General features: G+C 33.9%; 1 protein-coding gene across 1 annotated transcript; it reads right to left on the reverse strand.

Moving 5' to 3' along the window:
- Positions 1–711: 711 nt before the first annotated feature.
- On the reverse strand, positions 712–1,485 carry LOC117334837 (uncharacterized protein F54H12.2-like). Its single transcript, XM_033894655.1, has one exon. It carries the CDS (start codon positions 1,483–1,485, stop codon positions 712–714), a length of 774 nt encoding a protein of 257 aa, XP_033750546.1.
- Positions 1,486–12,569: the final 11,084 nt, after the last annotated feature.

Genomic DNA, 12,569 nt, shown 5'->3' on the forward strand with positions numbered 1-12,569 from the left:
TGGTGTTTTACAGTTTATCCAGGGACGTCTTACCCGTTGACGTTTATGCGTATTGATATAGGCGTAATAAAACTTTTAAGTTTTGGAGTTAACGAAATATGGATTTAACCCTTTTTTAGGGCGCGTGAAGCCACAACGAACTCTTTTTACGTGTTGGCATTATCCTGAAAATTAAAGGAAATAAGTGTCCATCGTGTTTTGATCGCGATTATTGGGTATTTTTGACAAAAATCATAGCAAATTCGTCGTTTGACATTAGGGCAGCAGGATAACATTGAGCATCATATTTCCGATAGTATGTTAAAATGCCATGTATCACTATAAAACATACCCCAAGCCATGTCTTTACGCCCTCCGGGTAGATACTTCCCGTCGGATTCGTAACTTCCGGTATCACCCCGTGACACACACGAGAGTTCAAATGCTGTACTGCAATGGGATTATAAATCCATGTTTTACATTGCTGGTTTAAGAAATTGATAAAATCTAAATGAAAGGGAGACAATCCATCAGGATCAAAATATTCTCCACGTCTTTCTTCATCTATATACAAAGCAATCCAATGTTGCCCTTGTTTATTATCTGGGTCAGTATTACAAACCATGAGACTAGGAACACTTTAAGGACATGTAGGTAATGTATTTCTAGCATACACCCCTGCAAAATGAGGAGAAACGGCTTGTAGGATCAGTTCTATTTCTAAAGTATTCATCATGCACTATAATCAAATAGAATTTGCCTGTTACGATCTATTTCTATGATGTTGTCAAATTCAGCATACACCACAACGTTGATGGTATTGGGTAGGGTTGTTCCGAAATGCACTTCCAAAGACAAGTTTCCCTTTTTTATAAGGTGAAATGTGCCCACTTCTGAAAGGTCAGGTGTCAGATCAAATCCAAACAGGGTAAAACCAGTGCCATATTCATCCTTTGAGATGTTATTACCCTCGTCACGAAACGTTTTGCCGGTAGTGTTACACAGACCCATGTAGCTTTTTACGTAATGTTTCTGAGTGAAATTTGGCTGCAAAGGCTTGGTGGGGACTTGTTTGCCATCCACGTTCAGGACAACAAAATTAATATCAAAATCTTTAAAATGAAAAGGATTCTTGGTGATGAGTCCACTATAGGCATCACTGTCTACACATCCAATGACCAATCTCTTAGGCATTTGTCCTAGAAACAGATTATCCTTTACAAAATTGTGATTTCCTCTTGGAACAGAAAAAACTTTCATTGCAATTCTTCTGATTGGATATTTGGCAGGTGATATTTCCAAGGCTTTTGCATGGTCTAGTCTAACTGATGGACTCAGTCTAACTTTTCTCACGTTTAGATAGATGTCCTTGATGACAACTTTGAATTCTTTGTCTTCTCCCATCAAACAGAAAACATCTTTACTTCTGGTTAACGTTATTTTCATGTTCACATTATTGACAAGATATCTTTCCTGAGCAAAAAGGTCAGAATGGAGTCTTCCCATTGTTCCACAGATCTACTGGTTGCTGTTGACAATTTCCTCTTGATGTAGCCCTGATTATCGTTTCCAGCAGTGTCCATTTGCGCAGCTGTATCCTTATACCACATTCCACTGGTCAAATGAGATTATTTGGCTGCAGGACCATAGCTGAGTAGCGTTTCCAGGTAAGCTCTGAATGGATACATATTGTTGGGTGATGAGACTAGTTTTTCATTGAGACAAACGCTGACATCCCCAAAGAGAGAATGTAACCAAAGATTAACAGGTGCAACGTTTTCATCAGTAAGGTTGGTGCTATCATTATTGAGGATGTGTGCTTTCACGTAGAGGGAAGTATTTGCTAAATCCAAGTAATCATCTCCAGCTCCTGATACGTCAAAGACATAAGGGCCAACATCATTGACATATGTGACCGTTCCAATTTGATGCCAGTATCCATCTTCTACACTGGTTTGAGTGGGTGGTGTATCAAATAAATCTAATCCTGATTGGACACATTCACAGGAGTTCTGATGAACTAAAGACATCTTTCAACGCCACTCTGTATAAACTACACAAATATTACACATACACACATATATATGCCTTTTTTGGTGGAATCATGCATCAAAGATATCGTTTGCTCTATGCTGATTGGATGATTCTTTTCTTTTCCTTCTCCTCCTTCCAGGTGGCCTTAGGTCTTGCAAAGCTTTACGTTTAAGCAGATCTCTAGCTTCAATGGCACGTTTTCTTGCTGCAGTTTTGATGTTTCCCCCCTTTAGCAAATCACCAATCAATTTCATGCCAGAATCAATTGCTTGTTTTCCTACAAGTCTCACTCCCCAAAGAGAGAATGTAACCAAAGATTAACAGGTGCAAAGTTTTCATCAGTAAGGTTGGTGCTATCATTATTGAGGATGTGTGCATTCACGTAGAGGGAAGTATTTGCTAAATCCAAGTAATCATCTCCAGCTCCTGATACGTCAAAGACATAAGGGCCAACATCATTGACAGATGTGACCGTTCCAATTTGATGCCAGTGTCCATCTTCTACACTGGTTTGAGTGGGTGGTGTATCAAATAAATCTAATTCTGATTGGACACATTCACAGGAGTTCTGATGAACTAAAGACATAGTCAATTTCATGCCAGAATCAATTGCTTGTTTTCCTACAAGCCTCACTCCTTTCTTTACAATTGGGATGATGCTCTTCATTCCAGAATGAAGTAAAGGCTTAATGGTTTTAAATAAACCTCTAAACAGACCTCCTATACCATGAACTCTCTGCATTCTTGTTCCTCTGAAGACATTTCCACTACCACCTCCCCCAGCTTGATTCAAGTAATACCTATCAAATAGGTTTCTATCACATTGGTGAGCAGCTTTCATATCGATTGCTTTTCTTCAGTTTGAACCGAATAATAATTTCTTATATAGACCTTTTAGTTCTGATAAATTGAACCTAAAGAATGCCTCTTAAAATGTAAGGTGACGACAACTTTTCCTCTCTCAAATGGAATGGGTTTACCTGTATCATTTTTCAACATTATTTCTATTTCTTGAAATTGACGTTGTTGTAATGGTACATAATGAATTGGTTGGATTTTATTACTGATGACATGTCCTGGCATATCCTCAATTGGAACTATTCTGACAAGTGGAACCCTGGAATCACCCACCATCTGTGGTTCAACCAAAGGACAGTAGACATAAATAGAATAAAAACCTTGACAAACGTCAGCCATGTTCCTGCCAGTGTGTTTTCCTTCAGAAAACTGTGAATACTCAAATCCTAACAATTTTGTCAGCATAGGACTGAGATTTAAACGTAATCCAGTAGATATAGTCAAAGTTACCCTCTGATCAATTTTATCAGTAGAAATCTTGAACATATCTCCATGTGATACCATTTTTTTGCCCCCCCCCCCCCCCCCCCCCCCCCCCCCCCCATATGTATTCTAAAATATTGAGCACATTGGGATAATAACCTGGTTTAACGTAAAGTTTTTTTTTCAATTTCAACAAATTTTATTGACATTTGATGTTATTTGTCAACAGGATAAAATAACAGGCCAAGCCTATATAAATTTTCTCCTATGGTGGCAATTGGAATGTATAAATATAAAATTAATATATTAATTTACTATGAAATGAAAAAATTACATGTATAACTAACATTTAAGGGAGATAACTCAAACATAAACATTCACACATCATTCATACATTTTGCTTATATATACATGTATACATAATATTTGATAATATTTAAGATGAACTTTATCTAGAAGAATTATTCATTGACAGGCATTGACCAAAAGTCCATGTGTATGTATGCACAGGTCGTGCCTGTCAATAATTAAGCGAAAATAATATATATAAATGTAAAATATTATATCAAAAATTGTCAGAAAAAATTACTATCACTCAAAATGTTTAGCAGACGCTATACTTCACATATATACAAGACTTAGCTAACTCAACTGCTGACACATGTGACCAATGAAGATGAAGGGATATTTCAGGACATGTATAATCATACATACTCCATATTCATTAAAATTTAAGGTATAAATAATATAACATAGTACAATACAATATAATATATAATATATAATATCATGACTTATATATTTAAAGCATATAGAGATTAAAGCGTCTCGATTTCCCAATGAACAATTGAACATCATTTAGTATTTGTATATTTACAAACTTATCACAGTCAGGGCAACCTTGTAAGAAAGTGCTGATGTTAGAATGGTTATGATTTGCATAACTATCTACTGAGGTAAACAGAGAATGTCTAATAGCATTATACCTAGGACAATCAAAGAAATAATGTGAAACAGTTTCATTTTCAATATCACAGGCACAGGTGGGAGAGTTTAACAAATGATCATTAAATAAATCAAAATTTAAATTGCTACATGAATTTCTAAGCTGACAAATAATGATATTAGCCTTTCTATTTCCTTCAAATTTGAAAACTTGCAGTGATTCGCATTCAGCATTAATATTATCATTAAGTTTGCATTTAAAAGCTGCTAGAGAATAAGAGTTGAAGAGGTCAGGATTAGCATTGTTAGTTATGCGGCACATTTGGGGGAAGAAACTGTCAAAGTAATTGTTAGTTCTGCATAGAGGAGGATTGAATAGTCGTGATTGTCTTAGGGAATACGGGTTATCATTTTGGTTGTTAATAAAAGGAATAAGGATATCTTGTAAGTATTGTGGTGATAGTCCATGAATTATTTTGTACATCATTATGTGTTTGTGTTTATTTCTTCTATCTGATAGAGATTCCCAGCCAATTTCTTCATATAATTTATTGTGTGATGTTCCTGATCTGAGACCTGTAATGATTCTGGCTGCTTCTAACTGAACAGATTCTAATAATTGTTTTGATTGGTGAGTGCAGTTATCCCAGATTATGTCTGCATATTCTAAAATTGGTCTTATAAATGCTGTATATATTTTGATTAAAGACTTACGATTCACTTTAAATTTTATGTATCGAAGAATATTTAATCTACTGTATGCTTTTCTATATATATTAAGGATATGTTCTTTCCATGTTGCGTCTTCTTGTAGTGTAAGTCCAAGATGTTTGTGAACTGTTGTGTCTGTAATTTGTCTATTTTGGAAAGTTATTGGAGGGTGATCTTTGTTGTGTTTTCTTGAAAAGGTAACTGATTTAGTTTTGTTAGGGTTAAAATTAATGTCCCAAATACCTGCCCATTCATTAATATTAGAGAGATCATCTGCTAGAGCTTGTGCTGCTTGTGCTGGATTATCATCTATTATTACATACAAAGAAGTATCATCAGCAAAAAGTTTGATATTAGTTGAAACATTATCAGTGATGTCATTTATATAGAGGAGAAAGAGAAGAGGTCCAAGAACTGATCCTTGAGGTACCCCTGCATTTACAACTTTGAATTGAGAGTGATAGCCTTCGGTAGAGACTCTTTGCATTCTGTCTGAGAGATAATTTTGAAACCATAAAAGTAAATTTCCATCAATTCCATACATTTTAAGCTTCTGTATAAGACCTTCATGCCAGACTCTGTCAAATGCTTTACTTACATCACAGAAAATAAACCTGAGCTCTTTTCCTTTGTCCATATTACTAGATATCTCATTATAAATAAACAACAATTGATTAACTGTGGAATCACCTGGTATAAAACCAGACTGGTGTTTTGTTAAGATTGAATTTTCAATTAAATAATTAAAAAGATATTTAAATATAATTTTTTCCATTATTTTACTGAAACATGAAGTTATAGATATTGGCCTATAGTTTAAAACATCATTAGATGACCCACTTCCTTTATATATAGCATTTATGTTTGATTGTTTCCAACTATGTGGCAGTACTCCTGATTCTAGGGTTTTGTTGAAAAGAATACTAAGAGGTAGAATAAGAGAGTTACTAAGTTTTTTTTTTTTACAATTTTAGGAACAATACCATCAGGGCCAGGTGGTTTGTTTACATTGAGGACACTAAGTTGGTCCATTACATCTTGCTCAGTGACATGAATATTAGTTAAGGAGTGGAGAGCATATGGTTGTGCTGTCTGGGGCAACTCAAGATCAGGTGATGATGTTGAAATATTAGTAAAGTGATTGTTGAGGAGCTCTTCTTTATCAATAGGATGAGAGATAAGTTGTTCATTGGATTCAAGAGGAGGAATCGATGTAGATTTATTTGAGAAGTTAGTAATAGACTTTGCTATCTTCCACCACTTGTCTGAAGGGACTGTGTTTTCATTTAAAGAGTTTTCAAGAGTTTTAATATAATTCCCCTTTACTTCATGAGTTAAGTCAATCGTCTCGTTCCTTAAAAATCTAAATCTCTCCCAAAAGTGGGGGTTATTTGTTAGTTTTGCTTTTTTATGTATTCTATTACGTTGTCTCATTTTCAGTCTGATAATGTTATTCATCCAAGGCTTATCATTTGGACGTATGGTTATAACTTTTGAAGGAATGAAAGTATTGACTTGCTCAGTTATTGAATCAAGTATAAAGGAGTTGAATGTGTTAGAGTCTTGATTTGATGAAATGTTCAACCAATCAATATTGAGGAGAGCATTTTTTATACTGTCAAAGTCAGCCTCATCATATTTTAATAGTGGTTTTTTATAGATAGCTTGCTTGTTTGAATAAAGTAAAAGAAATTTGAGCATGGACTGGAGAGTGGTCACTGCAGAATGGTGGACTTACATGAGTGTTTTTAATTAGGTTCAGATTATTAGTAAAGATTACATCAATGGATATGGCACTATCAGGCGTTATTCTTGTAGGTTCACTAATAAGGCTAGATAAGTTATGTTTAATAAGTAGTCTTGATAAGTGATCGTTTTATGGAATATTCAACATGTCTATATTAATATCACCTGTTAGTATAACATCCAATGAAGTATCAGTAGCTCTAGTTAATGAGTCATCTAATTTGACCCAGTAATCAACATTAGTATCAGGTCTATAGATACAGCCAAGAAGAAATTTATGATTATCTACGCGAACCTCGAGCCAGAGTAATTCAATATCATCTCGCTCTAATTCCAATCTTCTGTTTATAACGACATCATCTTTATGATAAACTATAATTCCACCACCAGGACCTGTACTTCTATCTTTCCTAAAAAGTTTATTACTAAAGGTTTGTAATCGAATGTCGACATCAGATATCTGTTGATTTAGATGAGATTCAGTTATACATACAATATCAATATTTTCAAATTCAGCTTCAATAATTGATATCTTATTTCTGAGAGAACGCACATTTAAGTGAACTAGGTTTAAGTTATGTGGAGGTCCAGGATTTCTTTCGATATCATTACAACAGGATAAAAATATAAAAAGTGATACAAGGAAATATGATAATAGAAATGTAATTGGATAGCCATGACAAGAATCCCTAGAAAAATAATTAGATCTAGCAAAGTGCCAATAATCGACCGTAATTAAAGCTGGTAACTTAAAAATATCTAAAATATTACCCATTGTCAAATGAGAAAAAAATTGATGGCAAGTAGGGTCGGTCGATCATCCAAGGCGGGTTTACGTTGTTAAATGAGTCTTCAGGTAGGTGACATGAGCAGCAGTTGAGTATACATATAGGACAAATACAGGACATACAGGAAATTACAAATACAACTTTCACACACACACACACACAAATCATTCTTAACATCATAAACTTCGAAACACATGTACAAACTTTGGGAAACGGAAGTGATCATGACTCATCAAGGTGCAGTGGACGCTTGAAAGCATAGGTCCTCGAAATATTTCACCATGAATTTTAATACAAAATAATTATAAATACACACAAATAATTGTAGATAAACAAAAAATAAATTGGTTGAGTAGGGTAATTACATAATTATATATGTTAAATTGGTTTGAGTATGCGTATAAGAGAGAGAAAAGTAGTAGAATCTTTAATAAAAACGAGATTGTTTAAACTAACACAACAGGCCCCTGTGATATGTTCGCCTTCCTTTAGCTAAACGGAGCGATTAAGTTTATAACGTTGTAATACGGGATATTTCCACGACTCAATATCAAACATTGATTAATTCGCATTTACACAGAAAATGCATTCAAACACTTGCTTGAGAAAAGCGAGCATGATGTTTAACATACAGCGTAGCAAATAAATACGTGACATTGGAAGTAACTTCAATATATAGACTATACAGAAGGATTGTCAAAAAGGGCTTATTGTACACGATAGAGTGATTGGATTTAAATATTCGTATCCACGGTAGGTCCGTGTCTTGTAAGTTGTTAATGTATTGTCTTAAAAGTGTCCCATTGAACTATTACTAGGAAGGGTTATGTAAAACATCTTTCTTTTTCAGGGTAGGACTAGGTATTAGATAGCCAATACCACTGCTCAACAAAGAAACCCACAGAGACTCTAGTGGATGACCTATGCTCAGATGATAGATGCTACAGCAGATGATGATATAAATGATGCACACTTGACAAAAGAAAACGATTTATTCTCTTGGCAGTTTGGTACCAAACAACAACCAATTAGAGTTTCCACTGGTATTGTCAGTCATTTTATTATGATTTGACTGGAGTGTTTCGATGACTTTTATACTTTATCTGGGCTCTAATCTGTATGCTTAAATTTTTTTCATTTCTTTAGCATGTCTGAAACTGGTTTTCTAGGTAACGTTGGTCGTGAAGTGGGTGTAGAAAAAGTGTTGTAGCCACTCTCATCACTGTATTCCTTCCAATCCATTTGTGTTGGAGATAGGAGGGTGTTCTCAGATGTAGTCAAAGGGGTAGCTCCAGATGGTATCGGTGTATGAAAATCTTGATATGTAGCCAAAGGGGTAACATGAGATGTTGTATGAGTAGATTGAGATGTAGCCAATGGGGTGACTGGAGATGACATCATAGATGTAAGAGTAGCTGGAGGTCTAGCCAAAGACATTTCTCTAGATGGTATAGTATCTCTTATCGTTGGTAAAGGAGTAGAGGCAACAGTTTGCATTTTATCCAAATATCTTTATTACTTAAAATTTAGGGAAATTTTATCCCCTTAAATTTTAAAAAATATTCTCCCTTGGGGGGGTGCAAAAATTTTACTGAAAAGGGCCCCTAAACCATAATTGGTTCCCGGGGGGCCTTTAATTTTTAAATTAAAACCCCTTTTTTTAAAAACCCTTTTAAAGGGAATTTTGTTTTTGGGGGGGAAAAAAAAAAATCCCTAAAGAAAAAAAAATTCTTTTTTTTTTTTAAACACCCCCCTTTTTTTCCCCCTGGTAGGGAAATTTTTGTTACGGTTTTACCCTAAAAAGGGGCCAACTTTCTTTTTTTTAAATTTTTTTTAAATTTTTTTAAAGGTTTGGGTTTTTGAAAAAATTTGTTTTAAATTTCCCAAAAATTTTTATAAAGGCTAATTAAAATTTTTTTAAAAAATTTTTAAACCCCCCAAAAAAAATTATGAAATTTTGCAAACCAAATTGATTTGGGTAACAAGTTTTTGGGGGTAAAATTTGGGAAATTTTATTTTTAAACCAACTTTTTTTTAATTGGGGTTTTTCATTGGGGGGAAGGGGTAAAAAACCCTTTGGGTTCGGGGGAGGGTTTAAAAAAATTAAAAAATTCCCAAACCGGGAGGGGTGTTTGGGAAAAACAAACCTTGCCTGATTTAAATTTTTTTTAAAATTTGAAATAAATTTTTTTAACCAAAAAAATTTTTTTTTTTTTTGGGGGGATTTGGGACCATTTAAAAAAAAGGGGTTTCCCCCGGGGTTTTTAAAAAAAAAAGGGGGTTTTTCAAGGGGAAAAAAGGGGAAAAAACCCGGGGGTTTAATTGGTTTTAAACGGGGACCTTTCCGGGGGGGGGCCCCCCCGGGGTTTTTTAACTAAATGGGGAAAGGGGTGCCGGGGGAAGCCCGGGGGTGGGAAACCCCTTGGGGGAAAAAGCCCATTTTTGCGGGGGGCCCGGGGGAAAAGATTTTTTTGGGGGGGGGGGCCCCAAAAATTAAAAATTTCGTTTTCGGGGGGGGGGGTTTAAAAGTTTTTTGGGAAAAGAACCCAAGGTTTTTTTTCCCCGTTAAAATTTGAAAAACCTTATCTATAGTTTTTTTTTCCCGGGGAAATTTTTTTTAAAAGGGTTTAAAAAAGGGGGGTCAAAAAACCCGGGGGAAAAGGGGTGCCCTTTAATTTTTTTTGGGAAATTTTTTTTTCCCTCCCGGGGGGGGGTTTTTTTTTCAAAACGGATTTAAGAACCAATTTTTGAAAAACCCCCCCCGGGGGAAAAAATTTTTTGGGCCCCTTTGGGGAATTTGGGAAACAAAAAATTTTCCCCTATCAGGGTCTTTTTTTTAAAAACCCCAAAGTCTTTTCAAAAAAGGAAATTTCCCCGAATTTGCCCCCCCCTTTAAAAAAAATTTTTTGGGGGAAACCCCCTTTTAGTTAGATAGACTGAGGGGAAAAATTTTTGGTTTAATCCAACCAACCGGGGGGAGAAGGACTGGCCCCGGGAAGGTTTACCTGGAGAAACCAGAAAAACCCCCGGGAGGGGACCGGGATTACAAAATGTTTATGGGTTCTATGTCCTTTTTTTATGCAAAAAATTGCTTTTGGGGTTGGCAAAAGCTTTTGGAATTGATTTTCGAGAATCAAGAAAATTCTTTAAAACTTTCCCAAGAAGTGTTAGTCTTTTAGAAGCCTTTTTTATGGAATTTCCTGTTTTCTAAAAAGTTTGGAATTGGGGAAAACTGTTAAAAGTAAACTCTTAAAAGTTCCCAAAATTTTGTGGTGTATTACATAAAGGTTTTGGGAAAATCTTGGTATTGGGGTTTATTGGCAGACTGGATTGGGGGGAAGTTTTTTCTTTTTATTTTCCGGAAGGAATTAATGGAGTTTTTTGTTCATTCCTTGGAAATGGTTTCTTCTTGAAGATTTAGCATTTAAACCGATCGTTTTTTTTTTGTTTTTTGGTCTTTTAATTTTTGGCTTAAAGCCCTTTAATTTGGAAAATTTTTGGCACCGACCCCAATCTATTTTCCTTAACCTTGTTTTTCTTCTAATTTCCCTTCTTTTTTGTTTTTATTTTCCATTCATAAAACCTTTGGGGTGCACTTAAACCTTCTTTGAAAACCAGACATTTTTTAAAATTCCAAAAAATGAACCCCCCAAACGCTTTTTTATTTTCCCCTAAAAAATTTTGATTAGACAAAAGTTTTTGGGGGGGTTAAAGCCCAAGGAAAAATTAGAAAGTATTTTTTATTTTTTGGGGAATTTTTTAAACCCGGGGGTTTTTTATTTTTTTAAAAAAAATTTTGACAATTTTAAACCACCAAAAATTCAGGGTTTTAAATTTTTTTGATAAAATTTCCCAAAAGGTGCTGTTTTTTTTTTAAAAAAATCCCCAAAAACGAAAAAGGGGGAAAAATTTTTGAAATTTCAGTTTTTTAAAAATTTTTTTGTTTTTTTTTGAAAAAAATTTAAAAATTTTTACAATTTTTTTTTTTTATTTTTTTTTTTTAGTTTTTTTTCAATTTTTTTTTAACAAAAATTGGTAAAAAACGCAAAACAGCTTTAAAATTTTAAAAAATTTGGGTTTAAATTTGTTGCGAAAAATAACGGGAAAACAAAAAAAAATTTAAAAAAAAAATGAAAATAAACCCCCAAAAAAATTTAATGTAAAACACAAACTGGGTTAAAAAACGAGATTAAAAAAAACCCAAACAGTTTTTTTAAAAAAAAGTTAAACCAAAAAAAACCACTTAAAAAACCAGAAATTTAGAGAAAAAAAAACCCCCAAAATTCCCCGAAAAAAAGGGAGAGCCTAAAAAAAAAAAAACCATTTAGCATCTAAAAAACCAAATAATTTTAAAAAAGCATTTTACAGCAAAAAACCCAAACCCCTTAAAAACACGAAAAATTTTAAAAAAAAATAATTTAAAAATTTTAAAAAAAACTTTTTTAAAAAAAATTTTTGAATAAAAAAAAAAAAAAAAATTTTGTATTCCCTCACAAAACCCCCCGGGAAATAAACAAATTTTCTGTGCCCAAAGTTGGTTGGGTAGAAAAAAATTTTTAAGGATTTTTTTTTTTAAAAAAAAAAAAATTTTAAAATTAAAAAAAAGAATAAAAAAAAATTTTTTTTTGGGGAATAATTTTTCAATAAAAAAATTTTTTAAAAACCCCAATTAAAAAAAAGATAAAAAAGAAAAAAAAGGGAAAAAAAGGGGGGAATGGGGGAAAGAATTAAGGGGGGAAAGGAACTAAAAATTGGTAAGGAAGTATTGGGGGAAAATCAGGGGAAGGGTTAAAATTTTTTTGAAAATTTAAATAAAGAAGGAAAGAATATAAGGGGGAAAAAAAAGGGTAGAAATTTAATTCCGGAGTTTTAAAACTAACCCCGTAAAAGCCAAGCGGGTACAGGTTCAAAACCCCAAATTAAAAAATTTTGGCCTTTTTTTTTTTTTTCTGTTCCAAAACAATTTTGTTAAAAAATTTAGTCTTTTTCCCAAAAATCGAAGGGCTGGAACGCAAAACGGGAACGGGCCACCCAGGGGGGGGGGAAAAAACCCCCATAACGTTAAAATCTTTTTATTTTTTGGGG

This window comes from Pecten maximus, chromosome 9 (assembly GCF_902652985.1).
Source record: "Pecten maximus chromosome 9, xPecMax1.1, whole genome shotgun sequence".
Taxonomy (NCBI): Eukaryota; Metazoa; Mollusca; class Bivalvia; order Pectinida; family Pectinidae; genus Pecten; species Pecten maximus.

Bases quoted from the DNA above. Each gene is read 5' to 3' on its own strand.
- LOC117334837 (XM_033894655.1), bottom strand. From the start codon at position 1,485: ATGGGAAGACTCCATTCTGACCTTTTTGCTCAGGAAAGATATCTTGTC.